The sequence below is a fragment of the Cetorhinus maximus genome, chromosome 1 (assembly GCF_964194155.1).
Source record: "Cetorhinus maximus chromosome 1, sCetMax3.hap1.1, whole genome shotgun sequence".
Taxonomy (NCBI): Eukaryota; Metazoa; Chordata; class Chondrichthyes; order Lamniformes; family Cetorhinidae; genus Cetorhinus; species Cetorhinus maximus.
The window spans coordinates 243322371-243346314 of NC_135879.1; the positions used below are offsets into that span (position 1 = coordinate 243322371).

The 23944-nt window shown below is 46.0% G+C and overlaps 1 protein-coding gene across 1 annotated transcript in view; it reads right to left on the minus strand.

Annotated features, from left to right (window-relative positions):
* Positions 1-203: 203 nt before the first annotated feature.
* LOC144679696 (hematopoietically-expressed homeobox protein hhex-like) overlaps positions 204-23944 on the minus strand; it is a 56368-nt gene continuing 32627 nt past the window's right edge. The window contains exon 4 of the mRNA XM_078540382.1: positions 204-1432. Within this exon, the coding sequence (XP_078396508.1) occupies positions 1160-1432 (273 nt within the window). The 3' untranslated portion in view covers positions 204-1159. The remainder of the gene's footprint in view (positions 1433-23944) is intronic.

A 23944-nucleotide genomic window follows, 5' to 3' on the forward strand; every position in this document is an offset into this window, starting at 1 on the left:
CAGAGTAAAGCTCCCTCTACACTGTCCCCATCAAACACTCCCAGGGCAGGTACAGCACGGGGTTAGATACAGAGTAAAGCTCCCTCTACACTGTCCCCATCAAACACTCCCAGGGCAGGTACAGCACGGGGTTAGATACAGAGTAAAGCTCCCTCTACACTGTCCCCATCAAACACTCCCAGGGCAGGTACAGCACGGGGTTAGATACAGAGTAAAGCTCCCTCTACACTGTCCCATCAAACACTCCCAGGACAGGTACAGCACGGGGTTAGATACAGAGTAAAGCTCCCTCTACACTGTCCCCATCAAACACTCCCAGGACAGGTACAGCACTGGGTTAGATACAGAGTAAAGCTCCCTCTACACTGTCCCCATCAAACACTCCCAGGACAGGTACAGCACGGGGTTAGATACAGAGTAAAGCTCCCTCTACACTGTCCCCATCAAACACTCCCAGGACAGGTACAGCACGGGGTTAGATACAGAGTAAAGCTCCCTCTACACTGTCCCCATCAAACACTCCCAGGACAGGTACAGCACAGGGTTAGATACAGAGTAAAGCTCCTTTGACACTGTTCCATGTTCTGATGAAACCTCACAGTCCTGAACCATTAACTCTGTTTCGCTTTTCTCAGAGGTTGCCAGATCTGTTGTGTATTTCCAGTAATTTGTCTTTTGATCCGAAGGACCTTCCTGAGCCACACTATCAGGACAATTCCCCCTACTAAAGCACTGTGTTTGCCCGGTATCTTCGATTCTAAATTGGATGCAGACCTGCATTCCGAGCCCGTACTCACAGACAGATCGTGAGACGATTCAGATTGACTCCTCCTTGGATCCACATTGAAGAGAGGTTGCTATTTAGTTTTGAAGAATGGAAATTAGTTGCTGTTGACACCTACATTCCTAATGCCATTAACAGTGCCCCTTTCCCCCTTCTTCTCTAACCCATTGACAATGCCAGATCTAAAGCCCATGTTCGTTATCACTATGGCAGCATTTGATTTCTTGAAGCTTTGTAATGCCCTAGGGCTCTTGAATTGCTTGCCTGTCATGGTGAACAATTCACTCAAGGTTCCTCTTTTCCTCACATTGTTTGTAAAGAATGTGGGCAAGACACAAAGTGCATTTAAAATCCATTAAATGGCTGGGCCATAATTTACTTCATAGGGTCTGTTTCATCTTCACGTGATGGATGTTTGACATCATCGTCTTCATCGCTATTAATGTCCACCTCGACATCACTGTCCCGATTGGTGCTTTGTGAATCTGTTCCTCTGGGACTCCAGGAAGATTGGCTGGAGTTTTCCTGGCATGTGGTAACCTCTTTCATCTGCTGCTGTGTTCCTTTGGCACTTGCCTCGTTGCTTGGGTCAATGAGCTCTCCTTCCTCAGCTTTGAACCAGTTGGATTTCTCTTCATCAGACAAATCCTGTGAGACATGGAGAAGTTAGACATTCAATGATATGAAGGCATTAGACAAGGTGCGGAAAATATTCATGAGAATGGTTCCGGGGATGAGGAACTTCGGTTACGTAGATAGATTGGTGAAGCTGGGCTATTCTCCTTGGAGAAGAGAAGGTTGAGAGGAGATTTGATAGAGGGGTCTGGGCAACGTAGATAGTGAGAAACTGTTCACACTGGGTGAAGGGTCGAGAACCAGATGATCCCGATTTAAGGTGACTGGTAAAAAAAGGCAACAGCGACGTGAGGAAAAGCTTCACTCGTTTGGTAGTACAGAACTTGAATATTGCTGAAAAAAGAGAGACATACTATCAAAGCTTTTCATCTTGCACTCATCAGGACAGCTCACAAGAATTTTCCAACCAGAACAGCAGAACAACAATTTATACTGCATGAGAAGAGAGTGCTGATTGGCTGACAAGTGGACTCTGATTGGTAGAGGCTTTGCCATGGAAAATGCAGCATGGGACAGTTAACCGCGCAGCACTGGGCAGGTTGAGCCTGATTGGTAATTGCATTGTCCTGGGTAATGAAACTAAGCTTTTATTTAGTTGAAAAAAGCGTAAAGTGTGGACATGTTCCTTCTGGCTGCAAAGAACAGGGCTCTCTGTGTGATTGTTTATATATATTCACACATGTATATATATATTCACACACAGAGCCCTGTTCTTTGTAGACAGAAGAAACATGGCCACACTTGATGCCTTTCTCAACTAAACACAAGCTTCGGGAGCAGTCATTCCCTGGTTCATTCCCCAGGACAATGTATTGACCAATCAAACTCAACCTACCTGGTTTGAATTTGGACAAAGCTGGGCAGTTAACTGTTCCATGCTGCATTTTCCATGGCAACACCACTACCAATCAGAGTCCACTTGCCAACCAATCAGCACTCTTTTCTCACACAGCATAAATTGTTGCTCCCCCATTATGGTTGGAAAATTCTTGCAAACTATGAGTGCAAGATGACAAACTTTGATAGCATGTCTCTTTTTTTCTGCAACACTCATTCAGTGCATGGATAGGATCTGGAATGTTCCGCCTGAGACTGTGGTGGAGGCAGGTTCAATCAAGGCATTCAAAAGCGAATTAGATAATTATCCAAAGCAAAAACATGTGCAGGTCTACGGGGAAAAGGCAGGGCAGTGAGACTAGGTATTTTGTTCTCCCAGAGAGCCAACATGGACACGATGGGCCAAATGGCCTCCTTCTGTGCTGTCACTATTTTATGAATCTCTGATACTGTCGATGAAAAGTCATGGGACCAAAAAAACAGAAAACAGAGGGTTGGGTTAAGCGAGTCATTCTCGGGTGGGCAGGCTGTGACTAGTGGGATACTGCAGTTGGGATCAATGCTTGGCCTCAACTATTCATTATCTATATCAATGATTTGGATGCAGGGACCAAATTTAATATTTCCAAGTTTGCTAATGACATAAAACTAGGTGGGAACGTGAGTTGTGAGGAGGATGCAAAGAGGCTTTAAGTGGATTTAGACAGGTTGAGTAAGTGGGCAAGAGTATGGCAGGTAAAATCTAATGCGGGAAAATGTGAAGTTATCCACTTTGGTAGAAAAAACAGAAATGCAAAGTATTTCTTAAATGGCAAGAGATTGGGAAGTGTTGATGTACAAAGGGATCTGGGTGTCCTTGTACACCAGTCAATGAAAGTAAACAGGCAAGTGTAGCAAGCAATTAGGAAGCCAAATGGTATGTTGGCCTTCATTTCAAGAGGATTTGAATACAGGAGTAAAGATGTTTTGTTGCAATTGTATAGACCCTTGGTGAGACCACACCTGGAGTACTGTGTACTGTTTTGGTCTCCTTACCCAAGGAAGGGTATTCTTGCCATAGAGGGAGTGCAACTAAGGTTCACCAAACTGATTCCTGGGCTGACAGGATTGTCCTATGAGGAGAGATTGAGGAAACTGGGCCTGTATTATCTAGAGTTTAGAAGAATGAGAGGTGATCTCCTTGAAGTGTACATAATTCTTACAGGACTCGACAGGGTAGATGCAGGAAGGTGGGGGGGGTCTGGAACCAGGGGACGCAGACTCAGAATGAGGGTAGGCCACTTAGGATTGAGATGAGGAGGAATTTCTTCAGTCAGGGAGTGGTGAATCTTTGGAATTCCCTATCCCAGGTGGACTCTGGAGGCTCAGTCATTGAGTATGTTCAAAGCAGAGGTCGATAGATTTCTAGATACCAATGACATCAAGGAATACAGGGTAGTGTGGGAAGATGGCATTGAGGTAGAAGATCATCCATTGTCTAGTTATATGGTGAAGCAGGCTTGAGAGGCCAAATGGCCTACTCCTGCTCCCATGTTCATCTGCTCCTAAAAAGATAGGAAACAATGGGATACGCTATGTGACAAAAGACCTAGGTCAATCTAGTTCACGTTTTACTGTCCTGGTATCACGTATAAGATTCGGGGATTCAGGGAGCGCGGATACCTAAATAGGTAGGTGACGATTTTAATCTGGTTTTAAGATAGTTTATTAAGTTTGTTAAGAAGCAACGGTTTAGATATGATTCATTAACTAATTAGACGGAAAAAGTATATGACCTGTGACAGTTGAGAGCAGTTTACTGGTCCCGGAAGGCAGATGGACAGTTGACAGAGTGTGTTGATCTCAGCAGCTTGTGATAGCAGCATTCTGCTCTCTGGTCAAAGCGTTAGGGGGCTCTTCCCTCAGCCTTCCTCTGCCTGACCGTCCATCTGAAGAAGGCTGACGAGCACTGCAACCTCACCAGGACCCCTCATCAAGACCTCACCAGTATACCACCTGCACCTGATGCACTTTTTTTCTGGGGGCTGGAGCTTATGCAGTGTCAATAATCTATTCAAACTGTTCTGACCAATGGGCACAAGACAGGTACTCCAAAGATTAGGGTGGTTACCACCTCCCCTGTGCGTCACCCTGCTTGAGGTCAGCTTTTTAGTTTCCATCACGCTGAGGGTCATATCCTGGCCCTTTCTAAACACTTGCATAGATAATGGGGTGCACAAGACAGCATCCTACCAGCTTAGGAATGTCAACATGGCAGCCTGAACTGAGACTGTTTAGAGGATAAAGTGTTTACAAATCCTCTTTCCAGAGAGAAAATCAATGCTGTGTAGCAAATTCTATCAAGGTTCTATATTATGCAGGGAATACCTGTTTATTCAAGACCCCCATTTCTTACACATGATACAAGATTAATGGAGTTGTTGGCTCATCACAGAAATCGGCAGCATTCTTGCCTCTGGGTTGGAAGGTTTTAGGTTCAACCCACACTCAAGAGACTTGGGTATCTAATCTGCATTGACATTCCCAGTGCGGTACTGAGGGAGTGCTGCACTCTTGGCGATGCCGTCTTTTGGATGAGACATTAAAACGAGGCCTCATCTGCTCTCACAGGTGCACACAAAATATCCAATGCCACTATCTCGATGAGGAGGAGGGAAGTTCTCCCCCGTGTCCTATCTCTCAACCAACATCCTCAGAAACAGATTACCTGCTCATTAACACATTGTTCTTTGTGGGAGCTTGCTGTGTGCAAATTGGCTATTAAGACCTCTACAATAATATCGCTTCATTAATTATAAAGAGCTTTGGGACATCCAGAAGTTTTTTTTTATTCATTCATGGGGTGTAGGCATCGCTAGCTTAGGCCAGTATTTATTACCCATCCCTAATTGCCCTTGAGAAGGTGGTGGTGAGCTGCCCCGTTGAACCACTGCAGTCCATGTGGTGTAGGTACACCCACAGTGCTGTTAGGGAGGGAGTTCCAGGATTTTGACCCAGCGACAGCGAAGGAACGGCGACATATTTCCAAATCAGGATGGTGAGTGGCTTGGAGGGGAACTTGCAGGTGGTGGTGTTCACTTGTGTCTGCTGCCCTTGTCCTTCTAGAAAGCGGTAGTGGGTTGTGAAAGGTGCTACGGAGATGTGAATTTAATTATCTCAGGCATTGAGCACTTCCTCAGTACTGCATCGGGCTTGCTGAGTCATGGCTGACGTTTAGAGCATTTCTGTGCGAACGAGGCAATAAGCTAGCAGTACGAGAATATCACTGACCCTTACACACAACACATTAGGGTACAGCATTGCATATGGTACTGAAATTAGTAATTCGGTCACATGAGTTCAAACTCCCAGCGCGGAAAAGTGTGTAACGGAATTAAATAAGTTGAGAACCGGCATCATTAAAAGCCAACTTCAATATCCTGCAGGGGCCCAGACTGGTGCACACGTGACTTCAGTGCCACATTTTGTGGTTGACACTGAATGCCCTTTGAAGCGGCCCTCCAACTCAGTCAGCCGCTAGGGTAACCATCCAGTTTTGCCCATGTCTAGAAAATAAAGAGAAACTGCGAGCTTACAGGCCCTAGGCACCCATTGCTCAAAAGTTCATACATGGTGCAGTGCAACACCACCAACAACAACCTACATTTACATAGCACCTTTAGCATCCCAATGAGCTTCACCATAGCCTAAATCAGACAAAAGTTGATGCCAAGCCACACGATATGACCAAGACAGGTGACCAGCAGCTTGGGCCAGATGGTGGGTTTTAAGGAGCCGGATGGATTTCTTTTTAATAACAAGCGAATATCTTCATCATCACATTTTACTGACACCCGATTTTTATTTCCAGCTATATTATAGGAGCAGGAGGAGGCCATTCAGCCCATTGAGTCTGTTTCTACCATTCAGTGAGATCATGGCTGATCTGGGACCTAACTCCACGTACCCACCTTTTCCCCATATCCCTTAATAACACTGGATGGCAGCAATCTACCAATCTCATTTTTAAATTAACTGATCTTGAATCAATTGCCATTTGTGGAACTGATTTGCAAATTTCTACCACACCGTGTGTGAGGATGGTTTCCCTAAGTTGGCTCTATTTCTTCAGCACTCCGATCCTAAACTCTGCAATCAGCAGAAATAGTTTCTCTCCGTCAGTTCCCCTTAATATCTTGGAAAGTTTAATCAAATCACCCTCTTATCCTTACAAATTCCAGTGAATACAGAACTAGTTTGTGTAATCTCTCCTCATAATTTAACCCTAGGAGTCCAGGTACCATCCCACTGCACTCCCTCCAACTCCAATGTGTCATTCCTAAACTGCGGGACCCACGTTTACTCACAGTGCTCCAGGTGCGGTCAAACCAGAGCTTTTCTTGGGATGTGGAGTCACCCTTGTTTGGAGAGGGCAGTTAAGAGTCAACCACATTGCTGTGGGTCTGGGTGTCGCATGTAGGCCAGGCCAGGTAAGGACAGCAGATTTCCCTTCCCTAAAGGACATTAGTGAACCAGATGGGTTTTTACAACAATCAACAATAAATAAGACCATAAGACATAGGAGCAGAAATTAGGCCATTCGGCCCATCGAGTCTGCTCCGCCATTCAGCCATGGCTGATAAGTTTCTCAACCCCATTCTCCCGCCTTTTTAAGTTTTGCGGACATTATTTCTGAGGCTAGCTTTATGTTCCAGATTTTTTATTAATTGAATTTAAATTCCACCAGCTGCCTTGGTGGGATTTGAACATTAGATGGGCTGCTGGAATTACTACTTAAGTGACATTACCACTACACAACTGTCTCCCTTAAAGCATGACTTCTATCTCCTCGTATTCCAGTTCTCCACGGCCAGCGTTCCATTAGCCCTTTTGATTTATTTTCTGCACCCAAATTTTCAAATGAATAAATGGAACACGTACATTTATCAGATCACTAGTCGAGTAACATAACCACTGATACAGGTTTGAGGATTATGAAGGGTTTTGATGTAGGACATTGTTGGACAGGAACCGTACACTCTGACCAATCACGGGGCTGCTTCACACCTTGCTTTCCATCCTAGAACAGACAGAAAATCATGGCCCACGTTTTCAGGCTATGCGCACACAAGACCCATAACACGATAGTCCGAATGACATTCTGAGTCCCATCTTCAACTACAACTTGGATTGAAGCGCGTTTCGAGGTGTTTCACAGCAGCATCGGCAAACAAAATTGGCTCAAAGCCATGTTAGCAAATTTCTGGGACACACCTGTGGGGTGAGGGAGGAAGAGGCCCGGGAGGCAAATTTAAACCTGTTTTTCTAGGTTACGCCTGGGCAACGATTGTTTCTCCAAGCCTCGCATGAAGTCTAGGGCCCCCCTTTTTACCCCCTCACCCAATCACGATAAGAGCCCACGATCTGCTCTGGATTTTCCCAATGATGTTCTGTTGCTTAGGGGGAGAAGTGGTGGTAATCCAGAGGCCCAGCCTAATGCTGTGGGTGAAAATAAAAATAGCTGGAAAAACTCAGCAGGTCTGACATCATCTGCGGAGAGGAACACAGTTAACGTTTCGTCACCATTAGCACATTTCTTAGCTAATATCACCACCATCAACAGCCCTTCGTCCTTTTGTCTACGACATCTTTGGCAATCTCTTCTTTGCCTCCACCTATCACTGGCCCTCTATCCAGCTCTAATTGCCCCACCCCCCTCAACCAGCTTATATTTCACCACATTTCTATTTTTACTTAGTTGTGTTGAAGAGACATACGGACTCGAAACGTTAACTGTGTTCCTCTCCGCAGATGCTGCCAGACCTGCTGAGTTTTTCCAGCTATTTTTATTTTTGTTTTGGATTTCCAGCATCCGCACAATTTTGCTTTTATCTTAATGCTCTGGGCATATGGGTCCAAATCCCACCTTGAGAGCTGGTTTTTTAAAAAGAACAAAATCTGGAATATAAAACTAGTCTCAGTAATAGTGACTGATTGTCTTAAAAACCCCACCTGGTTCACTATTGTCTTTTAGGGAAGGAAATCTGCTGTCCTTACCTGGTCTGGTCTACACGTGACTCCAGACCCACAGCAATGTGGTTGACTCTTAAATGCCCCCTGAGATGGCCTAGCAAGCCACTCGGTTCAAGGGCAATTAGGGATGGGCAACAATGCCCACATCCCAGGAAAGAATAAAGCTCCTGTTCAATTGGATCAGCTGGTGGGCAGAAGGTGAAGGTTGGGGAGGTCTGAGAGTCCCTGACCTTGAAGGCTTCTCCCTCATTCCCACTTTGCTCCCCTCTCTGCTTCCTCACTCACACGCCGCCCTCTTCTTCATGCAATCTTTCCCATCCCTTTCCCTCCCTCCTAGGTTTCCTTCCACTCTCACGCACCCTCCTCCTCCTCCCCAAATCTGACTACCTCCTTCTCTCGCTCCTTACCCGCAACCCCACCCCCCTGCCCTGCCCTCCACCCCCAACGCCCAATGTTCTCCCCAGCAACTTCCTCTCCCAGCTCCCCTGAAATGTCAGGCTGCAGTGTTCAGTGCTAATGCCATCCCACTCCTCATCTGGATGAATGCCAATGATATGAAAGGTTTGTTCTGTTGAAAGCTGTGGCACTGAGACTGAAAGCAGCTGTGCTGCCAACTAACCAAGTCATGTCAGCCTCTGTCAAGGTAGAGTAAATAGAAGTGTGAAGCTAAGAGCGTGTTTGAAGTCACAGCTTCATTGACTGTGCCAGACGTGTGATTAACCACGGTGTGGCTCCATTTATTCCCCGGCCATCTATCGTTTCTGACACCTGCTCATTTTCACACTCTCCTCGCTCGTACTTACCTACCAATTTATAGGCGGCAGGGGTACAGTGGGGGTGGGTGAGACATAGTATGGGCTCACAGCTGGCAATCTCCACACCATTCGCATCAGTCCTAGCGCCTTTGCAGAACAGAGCCATGGCTCAGTGGCTAGCAATGTCACCTCTGAGTCAGATGGTGTGGGTTCAAGTGGTTGTGCCACTGAACAAGTAATCTAGTGACCCAGGCTGAGGCTCTAGAGACATGGGTTGAAATCCCACCAGGGCAGTTGGATAAATCTGGAATATAAAGCTAGTCTCAGTAATGGTGACCATGAATCAATTGTCTGAGAAATCCATCTGGTTTATTTTAGGGAAGTGACACCCACTTCCCATGAAAGAGTTTAAAAAAGGTCCCACTCCAAAGATAAGCACAAAACCTGGGCTCTCCCTGTGCTGCACTGCTCGAATGGTCCAGTACTGGTGCCAGTGCCCTATAAATTGAAACCACTGCCTAGAACACCACTCTTTCGGCTATGCATTTAAACCTCTTATCTCATTGTCCCTACACCAATTTGGTCCCGGTAGTAATGCAGGGACCATTACCTTTGGAGTTCTGCTTATTCATTTGGATCCTAGTTCCAAACTCTCTCAGCAAAACCTCATTCCTAGTTCTACCTATGTCATTCCTTGGTGGACCACAACAATTGGATCACCCTCTCCCACTCTAAAGTCTTCTCTAACTGTGAGGCGATATCTTTAACCCTGGCACTGGGTGAGGAGGATGTTAAAAGGCTTCAAGGTGATTTAGACAAGTTGTATAAGTGAGCAAATACATGGCAGATGCAGTATGATGTGGATAAGTGTGAAGTTATCCACTTTGGTAGGAAAAACAGAATGGCAGAGTATTATTTAACTGGTGACAGATTGGGAAATGTTGATGTACAAAGGGACCTGGGTGTCATTGTATACCAGTCACTGAAAACAAGCATGTAAGTGCAGCAAGCAGTTAAGAAGGCAAATGGCATGTTGGCCTTCATTGCGAGAGGACTTAAGTACAGGAGCAAGGGTATCTTACTGCAGCTGTACAGGGCCTTGGTAAGGCCACATCTGGAATATTGTGCAGTTTTGGTCTCCTTACCTAAGAAAGGATATACTTGCCGTAGAGGGAGTGCAGCGCAGGTTCACCAGACTGATTCCTGGGATGGCAGGATTGTCGTATGAGGAGAGATTGGGCCGATTAGTCCTGTATTCACTGGAGTTTAGAAGAATGAGAGGAGATCTCATTGAAACATATAAAATTCTGGCAGGGATGTTTCCTCTGGCTGGGGGCCTAGAACCAGGGGTCACAGTCTCAGGATACGGGGTAGGCCATTTAGGACTGAGATGAGGAAAAATTTCTTCACTCAAGAGGGTGGTGAACCTGTGGAATTCTCTACTACAGAAGGCTGTGGAGGCCAAGTCACTGAATATATTTAAGAAGGAAATAGATAGATTTCTGGACTCTAAAGTCCATCAAAGGTTATGGGGAGAAAGCGGGAACATGGTGTCGAGATAGCGGATCAGCTACGATCATATTGAATGGCAGAACAGGCTCAAAGGGCCGAATGACCTATTCTTGCTTCTATTTTTCCATGTTCCTATGTTTCTGAGCTGGGATAGCTAAACTTGAAGTGCTTGCAGTTTGAACTTGCAATCTGGTTTTTGTTGTAATGCTCACTGGAAATTGCATGACAGAATAGGACGCAATTATGATGGCTTCCATTGTTGAATAGTGTGCTGTCACTTACTGTCTGTGTTATCACCAGAAGCATTGACTACGGGGTGACATACAAGGAAGGCTTCCAATGGCCTCGTAGGCATAGAAAAATTGTGGAGGGGAGGAACTGCGAGGGGAAAAGACTTGAGGCAGAAATGAGGAGAGAATAAACAACTTTGCTTTCTAAACACCAGTTTCAACATAAATTAGAGGAGTCAGGTCCCAGTGAACGAAACTTTACACTGCCTGTGGTTTTCACACCAACTGTCAAGACAAGTGCGAATGTACCATAAATGATCACCCTGTCGAATGTGTGTGTGATACCCACATGGTGACTTTAGTTTGACAGTAGGTGCTCCTTTCACCACACTGCCACACCCCACCACCTCCTGTCTGCTACCGTTAAACTTCAGCACTGTTCGACCTCAGAGTGAACAGTAAAAAAAGCGGTACTGGCAGAGCCACAAGGTAAAGCTGAGGTGAAATGCAAATGAGACGGGTTCCTTCCCTGAAGATAACATTTTGGGATGGAGCACTGCGTTGCCAGGGAGAGGTACGTAATCCGTATCAAGGTTCGGAGTGGGACCCAAAGACAGTGGCTTCAATGTTGCTGAAAAGGGAGATGGAGGATCATAGTAAGATTACGGCACAGAAGGAAGCCACTTGGCCCATGTCTGAGGCGGCTGCAAAACCCAGTCTAATCCCACTTTCCAGCATTCGGTCCGTAGCCCAGCAGGTTACAGTGCTTCAGGTGCACATCCAGACTCCTTTTCAAAAGAGTTGAGGGTTTCTACCTCTGCTACCCTTTCAGGCAGTGAGTTCCAGACCCCCACAACCCTCTGGGTCAAAAAAACCTTTCCTCATCTTCCCCCTTACCTTTCTACCAATCACTTTAAATCTATGCCCTCCCTCCCCAGTCACTGACCTCTCTGCTAAAGTGAATCGGCCCTTCCCATCCGCTCTATCCAGGACACCCTCACATCTCAATCAAATCTCCCCTCAGCCTCCTCTGTTCCATGGAGAACAACCCCAGCCTATCCAATCTTCCCTCATAGCTGCAATTTTCCAGTCCGGGCAACATCCTCATAAACCCTCTATACCCTCTCGAGTGCAATTATATCCTTTCTGTAATGAGGTGACCAGAACTGCACACAGGACTCAAGTTGCGGCCTAACTAATGTTTTATACAGCTCCAGAATAACCTCCCTGCTCTTATATTCAATGCCTCAGTTAACAAATGAAAGAACATAAGAAATAGGAGGAGTAGGCCATTTGGCCCCTCGAGCCTGCCCCATTCAATAAGATCATGACTGATCTGCCCCAGGCCTCAACTCCTCTTTCGTGCCAACTCCTCATAACCCTCAACTCCCTGATATTTTAAAAATCTACCTACCTCCTCTTTAAATATTTTCAGTGATCTAGCTTCCATAACTGTCTGGAGTAGAGAATTCCAAACATTCACTGCCCTCTGAGAGAAGAAATTCCTTCGCATCTCAGTTTTAAATGAGTGTCCCCTTATTCTATAACTATGTCTCCTAGTTCGAGATTCCCCTACTAGTGGAACCATCTTCTCAACATCTACCCTGTCAAGCCCCCTCAGAATCTTGTACGTTTCAATAAGATCACCCCTCATTCTTCTAAACTCTAATGAATAAAGGCTTAAACTGTTTAGCCGTTCTTGATAAGTCAACCCCTTCATTTCAAGAATCAGCCCAGTGAATCTTTTTTTTGAATTGTCTCCAATGCCAGTATATCCTTTCTCAAATACGGGGACCAAAACAGTACACAGTACTCCAGGTGTGGCCTCACACAGTTGTAACAAGACTTCCCTATTTTTAAACTCCAATCCCATCACAATACAGGCCAAAATTCCATTTGCCTCTATGAAAGGATTCCATATGCTGCCTTAACCACCTTATCCACCTGTCCTGTTACCTTCAGGGATCTGCGGACATGCACTCCAAGGTCTCTCACTTCCTCTACACCTCTCGGTATCCTCCCATTTATTGTGTGATCCTTTGCCTTGTTTGACCTCCCCAAATGCATCACCTCACACTTCTCTGGGTTGAATTCCATTTGCCACTTTTCTGCCCACTTGACCAGTCCATTGATGTCTTCCTGCAGTCGACAGCAATCCTCCTCACTATCAACCATGTAGCCAACTTTTATGTTGTCTGCGAGCTTCTCAATCAGTCCCCCTACATTTATGTCCAAATCATTAGCATATACCACTAAAAGCAGGGGACTAGTACTGAGCCCTGCCGAGCCCCACAGGAAACAGCCTTCCAGTCACAAAAACACCCATCAACCATTACCACCAAGATAAAGGCAAAATACTGCAGATGCTGGAAATCTGAAACAAAAACAGAAAATGCTGGAAAAACTCGGCAGGTCTGGCAGCATCTGTGGAGAGAGAAACAGATTTAATGTTTCAAGTCTGTATGACCTTCTGAGCTAAAGAGCAGTGGAAATGTGATGAAATTTATACTGTTTAAGGGAGGTGGAGCAGGTGAAGCTGGATATAAGGCCAGCGATAGGTGGGGGCTAAGGAGAGAATGACAAAGATGTCATGGACAAAAAGACAAAGGGAGTGTTAATGGTAGCGGTGAGGGCTAAAGGAGGTGCTGATAGTGGCATAAAGGTAAGAAAGCAGAATGTGTGAATAGCAGAACAAGAGTCAGCACTCTGTGAAAGAACAACATGGAACAAGTCACAGATGGCCCTTTTGGGGGTGGGGTGGGGGAAGGGTTCGTGGTTGGGTGGGGGGAAAGGATGGAAAAAGGATAAAGGGGATAAAACAATGAATAAATTTATCTCGCCTTAGCCCCCACCTGTCGCTAGCCTTCTATCCAGCTTCACCTGCTCCACTCCCCTTAAACAGTATAAATTTCACCACATTTCTACTTCTCTTTAGCTCTGAAGAAGAGTCATACGGACTTGAAACATTAACTCTGTTTCTCTCTCCACAGATGCTGTCAGACCTGCTGAGCTTTTCCAACATTTTCTGTATTTACATCAACCATTACCCTTTGTTTCCTGCCACTGAGTTAATTTTGTATCCAGCATGTTACATTCCCCTGGATCCCATGGGCTTTTATTTTTTTTAACCAGTCTGCCATGTGGGACCTTGTGAAAAGCCTTGCTAAAATCCATGTAGACCACATCGACTGCACTACCCTCATCAATCCTCCTTGTTACCTCTGCAAAAAATTCAATCAAGTTAGTCAGACACGACCTTCCCTTCACAAATCCACGCTGACTGTCCTTGATCACTCTGTCTTTCTCCGTGACCATTTTCCCTGCCCCTCAATTGATTCCAATAATTTTCCCACTACTGAGGTCAGACTGACTGGCCTGTAATTATTTGGTCTCTCCCTCATTTCCTTTTTTTAAAAAAAGATACAATATTAGCGGTCCTCTAATCCTCTGGCATCTCATCTGTATCCAGTGAGGATTAGAAAACGATGGTCAGACCCTCTGCAATTTCCTCCCTGGCTTCTTTTAACAGCCTGGGGTACATTTCATCCGGCCCGGGTGATTGATCCACTTTCAGGGACCCCAATCCCATTAATACTCCCTATCTCCCAATGTTTATCATATCTAATACTTCGCACTCCTCCTCCTTAACTACAATGCCTGCATTGTCCCCCTCTTTTGTGAAGATAGATGCAAAGTGTACATTAAGAACCATACCCACATCCTCCGCTTCAACACATAGGTTACCTTTTTATCTTTTATGGGCCGAATTCTTTCCTCTTCTCTTAATTCATTGATAAAGCATTTTTGGGTTCTCCTGGATTTTGCATGCCTTCATGCCTGCTCTTTGCTTTCCTAATTTCCTTTTTGATTTCACCTCTCCTCTCTCTTTACTCCTCTTGGCTGTCTGTAGTATTGTGTTCTCAGTGTCTGACATAAGCTTTCCTTCTCTGCCTTATCTTACCCTGTAAGCTCCTTGGCATCCAGAAGGTTCTAGATTAGACCCCATCCCACCCCTTTTCTTTGTGGGAACATGTTTACTCTGAACCCCTTGAATCTCCTCTTTGAATGCCTCCCACTGCTCTGACATTGATTTACCTTCAAGTAGCTGTTTCCAGTTCATGTTTGATAAATCATTTCTCAGCTGAGTAAAATTGACCTAGACCCAATTTAGAACTCTAACTCCTGTTTTACCTTTGTCCTTTTCCATAATTATAATAAACCTAACTGAATTATGATCACTATCACCAAAATGCTCCCCCACTGTCAATCCTTCCACCTGCCAAGCTTCATTTCCTAAAAACTAAGTCCAGAACCGTGCCCTCTCTTGCTGGACTTGGACAAGTTCTCCTGAATGCATCTTAAGAATTCTGTTCCCTGCATTCCTTTCACACCAAAGCTATCCCAGTTAAAATCTCCAACTATTACTGCCCTACTGTTTTTGCACTTCTCAGAGATTTGCCTACATATTTGCTTTTCTATCTCCCTCTGGCTGTTCTGGGATCTATAGTACACTCCCAGCAGTGCAACTGCCCCTTTTTATGGTTCCTAAGCTCAATCCATATGGCTTCATTTGATGATCCTTCTGACATATCATCCCTCCTCTCAGCTACAATTGTATCATTGATCAAAATTGCCACCCTTCTTTTTATTCCCCCTCCCCCTCTCTATCTCGTCTGACAACCCTGTAACCAGGAATGTTGAGCTGCCATTCCTGTCCCTCTTTAAGCCATGTTTCTGTAATAGCGGTGATATCATACTGCCACGTTTCTATCTGTGCCCTCAGCTCACCTGCTTTATTTGCTATACTCCTTGCGTTGAAGTAGATATCCTTGAGCACTGCCAAACTCTCCTTTTTATTTCCTGTCTTTTGTTTCCTCTGTTTTCCAGGCTCACTCTCTGATGCTTTGCCTTCCATTACCATTTCTAATTTTGCCCCATTTGAGTCTGCCCTCCATGTTCCCATCCCCCCTGCCAAACTAGTTTAAACCCTCCCCAACAGCATTGGTAAACCTCCAGCAAGGACATTGGTCCCAGCCCCGTTGAGGTGTAACCTGTTTGGCTTGTACAGGTCCCGCCTCCCACAGAACCAGTCCCAATGGCCCAGGAATCTGAACCCTTTCCTCCTGCACCATCACTCCAGCCACACATTTATCAGCTCTAGCCTCCAATTTCTGTGCTCACTAGCAAATGGCACCTGGTAATAATCCAGAGATTACTACTTCTGAGGTCATGCTTTATAATGTCTTGCCTGGCTCCCTAAAAATCTGCTTGGAGGACCTCATCCCTCTTTCTATCTAGATTGTTGGTACCAAAGTGAACTACGACCTCTGGCTATTCACCCTCCCCTTTAACAATAGCCAGCCGCTGCTCCATGACATCTTGGACCCTGGCACCAGGAAAGCAGCATGCCATCCTAGAGTCATGTCTACACCTGCAGAAACACCTGTCTGTTCTCCGAACTATCGAATCCCATACCACTATTCCACTTCCACTCTTCTTCCTCTCTGTCCATGCAGCTGAGCCACCTATGGTGCCCTGTACTTGGCTCTTGCGGCACTTCCCTGAGGAACCATCGCTTGCACCAGCATCCAAAAACAGAAAAACTGGGTTGTGAGCAAGATAGACTCGGAGGACTCCTGCACTACCTGCCTGGCCCTCCTAGACTTTCTGGTGGTTGCCCATTCCCTCTGAGTGCATGCCCCTAACCTGCAGTGTGACCACCTCTTGAAACGGGCTATCCATGTAGTCCTCAGCCTCGCAGATGCACCGCAGTGACTCCAGCCACTGCTCGAGTCCCTCAACCCGGAGCTCAAGTTTCTGCAGCTGGTGACACTTCCTGTACATGTGCTCATCTAGGCCACCTGAAGTGTCCACAACTCCCCACATGCCACAGGAGGCTCACATGTTGCCAAGGTGTTTCACCTTGCGTTCATCGGCACAAATACAAGAATGCCAAATTTCAAATGGCTTCAGTTTTCCCAATGTTCAGTTGGAAGAATTTTCTGCTCATCCAACATTAGGTGTCAGGCAAGAAGATTGACAAAACAGACAGTGGAGGAGTGGAGCAGATATCTCCTATTTCTTTCTCTTCTCTTCTCCTGTCTCCTCCCCTTCCCATTACCCAGTCATGCCATATTTCATTACTCCCCTCTCATATACTTTGGGCCTCCCAAATCCCTCCTCCCATCTTCCAATATTTCTCAATCCTCCTAATCTCCTACCACTGTCCCTGACTAGCCCTACTTCTTACCTCTTGTGCATCTCACCACCATTGGTGACTGATCCTTCATCTATCTGGGGCCTAAGCTCTGGAAATAAATCCCTGAACCTCTGCAACTCAATCTCCTCCTTCAGAAGATGCTCCTTAAAACCTACCTCATTAAATTAAGGTTATGGTCTCTTGTTCAATGGGTATGACCACCTTGAGGTAATAGTCCAAGTTAGTCATCTCTGTCCCACTTAGTGATGTTTACACCTCAATTCTGTAGGTTAAAATAGAACCACATCAGGGCAGTCCCACTGAGGGGGAGAATGAAAGACAGGTATTTGCAGAGACTGGTATGATTGACTATGTCAATGACTATAAAGATTTCAAGGGTGATAAGGAGGGAAAGTGCACACAGGGGATGTCATTGAATTGTAGAATTATTGTATTTATTCGTTCATGGGATGTGGATATCAGTAGCTAGGCCAACATTTATTGCACATCCCTAGTTACCCTTGAAGAAGGTGGTGGTGAGCTGCCTTCTTGAACTGCTGCAGTCCCTGTGGTGTAGGTACACCCACAGTGCTGTTAGGGAGGGAGTTCCAGGATTTTGACCAAGTGACAGTGAAGGAACGGCAAAGTAGTTCCAAGTCAGGTAATTTGGAGGGCAATTTCCAGGTGGTGATGTTCCCATGCATCTGCTACCCTTGTCCTTCTAGGTGGTAGAGGTTGGGGTCGGGGGTTTGGCAGGTGCTGTCTAAGGAGCCTTGCTGAGTTGCTGCACTGCATCTTGTAGATGGTACACACACTGCTGCTACAGTGTGCCAGTGGTGGAGGGAGTGAATGTTTGTGGATGTGGTGCCAATCAAGTGGGCTGCTTTGTCCTGGATGGTGTCAAGCTTCTTGAGTGTTGTGGGAGCTGCACTCATCCAGGCAAGTGGGGAGTATTCCATCACACTCCTGACTTGTGCCTTGTGGATGGTGGACAGGCTTTGGGGAGTCAGGAGGTGAGTTACTTGCTGCAGGATTCCCAGCCTTTGACCTGCTGTTATAGCCAAAGTAATTACATGGCTAGTCCAGTTCAGTTTCTGGTCACTGGTAACCCTCCTGGCTGTGGACATGCCCAGACATTGTGCCTGCTTTTAATTAAACAAAAGCTCGGGTATATATCACCCCAGTGCATTTGCCATGGCAATGCTTCAACCAATCAGTCGCCTTACCAACCAATCAGCCCCCTTTCCCACGTCGTATAAATTGTTGCTCCCTTTGAAATTTTGCATTCTTGCATTTGTCCTGATGAGTGCAAGATGAAAAGCTTCAGCAAGATGTCTCTCTTTTCGGCACTATTCAAGTTCTGTACCAACAGGCAAATAAATGCAAACTGGCTACAACATCCTGTGGTTGTGAAAGTCACTAAAAAAAATGCAACTCTTTCCTTTTTACTTAATTTGCTGTGTGTGAATACTTCAGTTTGATTGGTTGCCTACCTGTTTCGCGAACATCATTGCTGCCGCGTTGCAAGACACCCCCCATGAGCTGGCACCAGACTTAAACTGCCATCAGGAAAGGGGAGATTTTCATCCCAGAAGTCACTAGATCTTTGTGGGCAGTTCACTTCAAGTACCCTTGCCCCTCTGCTGAACGCTAAATCCAAGCCATTGATAAAGCAATGCCATAGACATCACATAGAGATTTTCAAAAGCCTTGTCATAATGTACCACCTTGGAGGCTGCCGTTGAGATGAAGGCATGCAGTATTAAAGGGGAGGCTGACAGCAGGGAAAGATAATTCATTCTACCCCTGTCGGCTTTTTAATGAACTAACAGGTGGAGAGGTGTAAAGGGCGATGAGGGTCAGGGCTGGAATTGTGGCCACTCTCGATACATATAACTCCCACTGGAAAGGGGGTGAAGCGTCGGATTTTGGGAATATGGGGTCAGGTAGAAGTCGCGCTTGAATATATGAACCCACTGGTTGGAGAACAGCTAGAGTTGTGAGTAATTCTGGGCATCGCACCTTGGGGAAGGACACTGACACAAACACTATGGCCGGGATTTGCCAGCTCCGTAGCGGGTGGGACCCGCCGCGGGTCAGTCGGTGCCCCAGCCAGAAGCCCATTGACTTGCGGCGGGACCAGAAGATCCCAGTGGCGGGCGGTGTGCAGAAACCCCACCCAATGGATCTGTCTCGTACATTTCCTATGCTTGTATGATATCTCGGCCTTGGAAGGAGTGATTTACTAAAATGATCCTGGACACCAAGATGCCGCCGCCTGTGCTTTAACTTGCCCCTATCATCCCTCTACTCAATGAGCTGCATTGGCTCCCAGTCAAGCAACATCTTGATTTTAAAACTCTCAATGTTTTCAAATCCACCCCCCCATGGCCTCACCGCTCCCCTTCTCTGTAATCTCCTCCAGTCCCACGTCCCTCTCTGGATATCTGCACTTCTCTCATTCTGGCCTCTTGAGCATCCCCAATTTTAATCACTCCACCATTGGTCAACATGCATTCAGTTGCCTGGGCCCCACACTCTGGAATTCCCTCCCTACACCTCTCCGCCTCTCTACCCAACTTCACTTTCCTCCTTGAAGACAGTCCTTAAAATCCTACCTCTTCGACCAAGCTTCTGGGTCTTCTGATCTAATATGCGGCTCAGTGTCATATTTTGTGCGATTAATTCTCCTGAGAAGCACCTTGGGATGTTTTATTCTGTGAAAGGCACTATATAAATATAGTGAAATTAGGAAACACTTCTACACGCACAAAAAGCCAGGCATTTACGGGATCTGGAATAGATAAGAGGCACAGGGAGCTGGAAAATCAGGATGGGGGAGTGAGGTAGGGGTTGGCAGCTATGCCCTTCACAAACACAAGGAGCAGGAGCAGGACTAGACCAGACGGCCTGTCGAGCCTACTCTACTAGTCAACAAAATCATGGCTGATCTTCAGCTTCAACTCCATTTACCCACCCACTCCCCATATCCCTTCATTCAAAACCTGTCTATCCCATCCTTAAATGTATTCAACAATGGAGCATCCACAGCCCTTTGGGGTAGACAATTCCAAAGATTCACAACTCTTCGAGTGAAGAAATTTCTCTTTACCTTAGTCCTAAGTGATTGACCCCCTTACCCTGAGACTGTGCCACCCGGTATTTCAAATTCCCTGACCAGCAGAAATAAACTGTTTACACAATAAGCCCCTTCAGAATCTTCCCGCCACTATGGTCTCTTGCCAGCAGCGGGGAAAGTGGCGGACAACTTGCCCGTTCAGAGACCAATCGAGGCCCTCGTGGGCCATTTAAAGGCCTCTTGCCATCATTGCAGACATTTCACCAAAAGCTGCTGGACCCTCACCTGATGAACCCTGGTGGCCTCCCACAGGCTCAGTGGGGGAGTATGGGGGAGGCCTCGTACTCAGGCACCTTATGGCTAATGAAGGCATCCCCTCCCCGATTGCAATGGCCACCCAGGCCACTAGCCTCACCAGGGCCTGTTTGACTAGCCCTGGCAATCCTGACCCCCACATACTTTGGCCGATGAACAAGGTCTATCATTGTTTTTCAACTGGGTGCAGTTACAACACTGACCACCACTGTCAGTGGCGCTGCTGAGACCGAAGAGCAGCTGATCCTCCAGAATCTCTTGGAGACAGAATCTCATCCCTTTAAAGGGACAGCAGCCCTAATGGCAGCTCCTTAGCTGCCTGGTGGATGTAAAATCTGCTTGGAACTTCCAGAAACAGACGAGGCAGGATTGCCCCCCACCCCCGCCACCCCCCCTGGCTTTCCAACCTGAGGGCAAGGCCTCTGCTAATCCGACAAAATCCCAGCCAGAGAATGGGAAAAGTTTAGGACTCTCTCCACAAATGGCAATTAATGTGAGATCAGTTGTTCATTTTAAATCTGAGATTGATAGATTTTAGCAAGGCTTTTGGGGCAAAGGTAAGTATATTGAGTTAGGTTCCAGATCAACCATGATCCCATTGAACGGTAGAACAGTCTTGAGGAGCAAAATGGCCTCCTCCTGGTCCTATGTTTGTACAATTCCATAACTAATACAAAATCAAGAAATGTGGTGGAAGCTAAAACACATTGTAAGCAATTTCAAGTGCACAGAATCAACAGATTAGACAGAGGTGGTAACAGATCCTAACTGAAAAGCAATGCTGAGAAATATGAAGTGATAATAAGGCCGAGTGATTCAGACATACAAATCTTTGAAACAGAGGACAAAGTAATGAAATTTGAAGAAGGTAAAAGTTGTCCATAGCTTGGTTTTCTAAATAGGGAAAATAATTCTCTCTGCACATTATGGAGAATAGCAGCTCCTGTGTAAATTATAGAAAATAGCAGCCAGCGTGTACATTTTTTTTATTCATTCACAGGATGTGGGCTTCGCTGGTTAGGCCAGCATTATTGCCCATCCTTAGTTGCCCTTGAGAAGGCGGTGGTGAGCTGCCTTCTTGAGCTGCTGCAGTCCATGTGGTGTAGGTACACCCAAAGTGCTATTAGGGAGGGAGTTCCAGGATTTTGACCCAGCGACGGTGAAGGAACGGCGATATATTTCCAAGTCAGGATGGTGAGTGGCTTGGAGGGGAACTTCCAGGTGGTGGTGTTCCCATCTATCTGCTGCCCTTGTCCTTCTAGATGGTAGTGGTCGTGGGTTTGGAAGGTGCTACCTAAGGAACCTTGGTGAATTCCTGCAGTATTATACAGAGTGGCAACCCCTGTGTATATCAGACAGAATTCTATCCTTTTGTACATTATCAAGAATAGTAGCCGATATGTGCATGAAAACAAATACCAGTCCCTGTGTATATTATACAGACCACAAACAACATATGAAGCAGGAGTAGGCCACATGACCCTTCAAGTCTGCTCCACCTTTCAATAAGATTATGGCTGATTTGATTGTAACCTCCCACCTACCCCAATAACCTTTCACCCCCTTGTTAATCAAGAGTCTATCTAGCCCTGCCTTAAAAATATTCAAAGACTCTGCTTCCACTGCCTTTTCAGGAAGAGTTCCAAAGACTAACGACCCTCAGAATTTCTCCTCATTTCTGTCTTAATGGACAACCCCTTATATTTAAACAGTGACCTCTGGTTCTAGATGCTCCCACAAGAGGAAACATCCTCTTCACATCCATTCTGTCAAGACCCCTCAGGAAAGGTTTCGATCAAGTCACCTCTCACTCTTCTGATCTCCAGTGGATACAAGCCTAACCTGTCCAGCCTTTCCTCATGAGACAACCCGCCCATTCCTGGTATTAGTCTAGTACGCCTTCTCTGAACTACTTCCAATGCATTTACATCTTTCCTTAAATAAGGAGACAAGCACTACTCGGCATCTGACCTCATTACAGCCTTGATTCAAATATGGACACAAGCTGAACTACAGAGGTGAGGTGAGAGTGACTTCCTTTTACATCGAGGCATATGACCAAATGTGGCATCAAAGAGCCCGAGCAAAATTGGAGTCAATGGGAATCATGGAGAAAACTCTCCACTGGTTGGAGTCATACCTAGCACAAAGGAAGATGGTTGTGGTTGTTGGAGGTCAGTCATCTCAGCTCCAGGACATCACTGCAGGAGTTCCTCAGGGTAGTGTCCTCAGCCCAACCACCTTCAGCTGCTTCATCAATGACCTTCCTTCCATCATAAAGTCAGAAGTGGGGATATTCACTGATGATTGTACAATGTTCAGCATCATTCACGACGACTCAGATACTGAAGTAGTCCATGTGCAAATGCAGCAAGACCTGGACAATATCCAGGCTTGGGCTTGCAAGTGGCAAATAACATTCACGCCACACAAGTGCCAGGCAATGACCATCTCCAACAAGAGAGAAATTAACCATCGCCCCTTGACATTCAATGGCATTACCATTGCTGAATCCCCCACTATCAACATCCTGGGGATTACCATTGACCAGAAACTAAACTGGACCAGACAAATAAATACTGTGGCTACAAGAGCAGGTCAGAGGCTAGGGATCCTGTGGTGAGTAACTCACCTCCTGACTCCCCAAAGCCTGTCCACCATCTACAAGGCACAAGTCAAGAGTGTGATGGAATACTCCCCACTTGTCTGGATGAGTGCAGCTCCCACAACACTCAAGGAGCTTGACACCATCCAGGACAAAGCAGCCTGCTTGATTGGCACCCCATCCACAAACATTCACTCTCTCCACCACCGATGCACAGTAGCAGCAGTGTGTACCATCTACAAGATGCACTGCAGGAACTCACCAAGCATCCTTAAACAGCACCTTCCAAACCCACAAACCCATGACCTCTACCATCTAGAAGGTCAAGGGCAGCAGATGCATAACACCACCACCTGGAAGTTCCCCTCCAAGTCATTCACCATCCTGACTTGGAAATATATCGCTGTTCCTTCACTGTTACTGGGTCAAAATCCTGGAACTCCCTCCCTAACAGCACAGTGGGTGTGCCTACACCACATGGACTGCAGCGGTTGAAGAAGGCAGCTCACCACCACCACCTTCTCAAGGGCAATTAGGGATGGGCAATAAATGCTGGCCTAGCCAGGAATGCCCACACCCCATGAATGAATAATTTTTAAAAAACGACTGTACACAGTACACCAGATGTAGTCTCACCAGTGCCCTGTACAACTGAAGCATAACTTCTCCACTTTTGTATTCAAATCCCTCACAATAAATGATAACATTTTCTTAGCTTTCCTAATTACTGGCTGTACCTGCATACCAGCCTTTTGTGATTCATGCACTCGGGCATACAGAATTCTCTGAATCTCAGAGTTCTCCAACCTCTCACCATTTAGATAATATGCTTCTTTTTTATTCTTCCTGCCAAAATGGACAATTTCACATTTGCCCACATTATAGTCCATTTGCCAGATCTTTGCTCACTCACTTAACTATGTCACTTTGTTGCCTCCTTACATCCTCTTCACAACTTACTTTCCCACCTATCTTTGTGT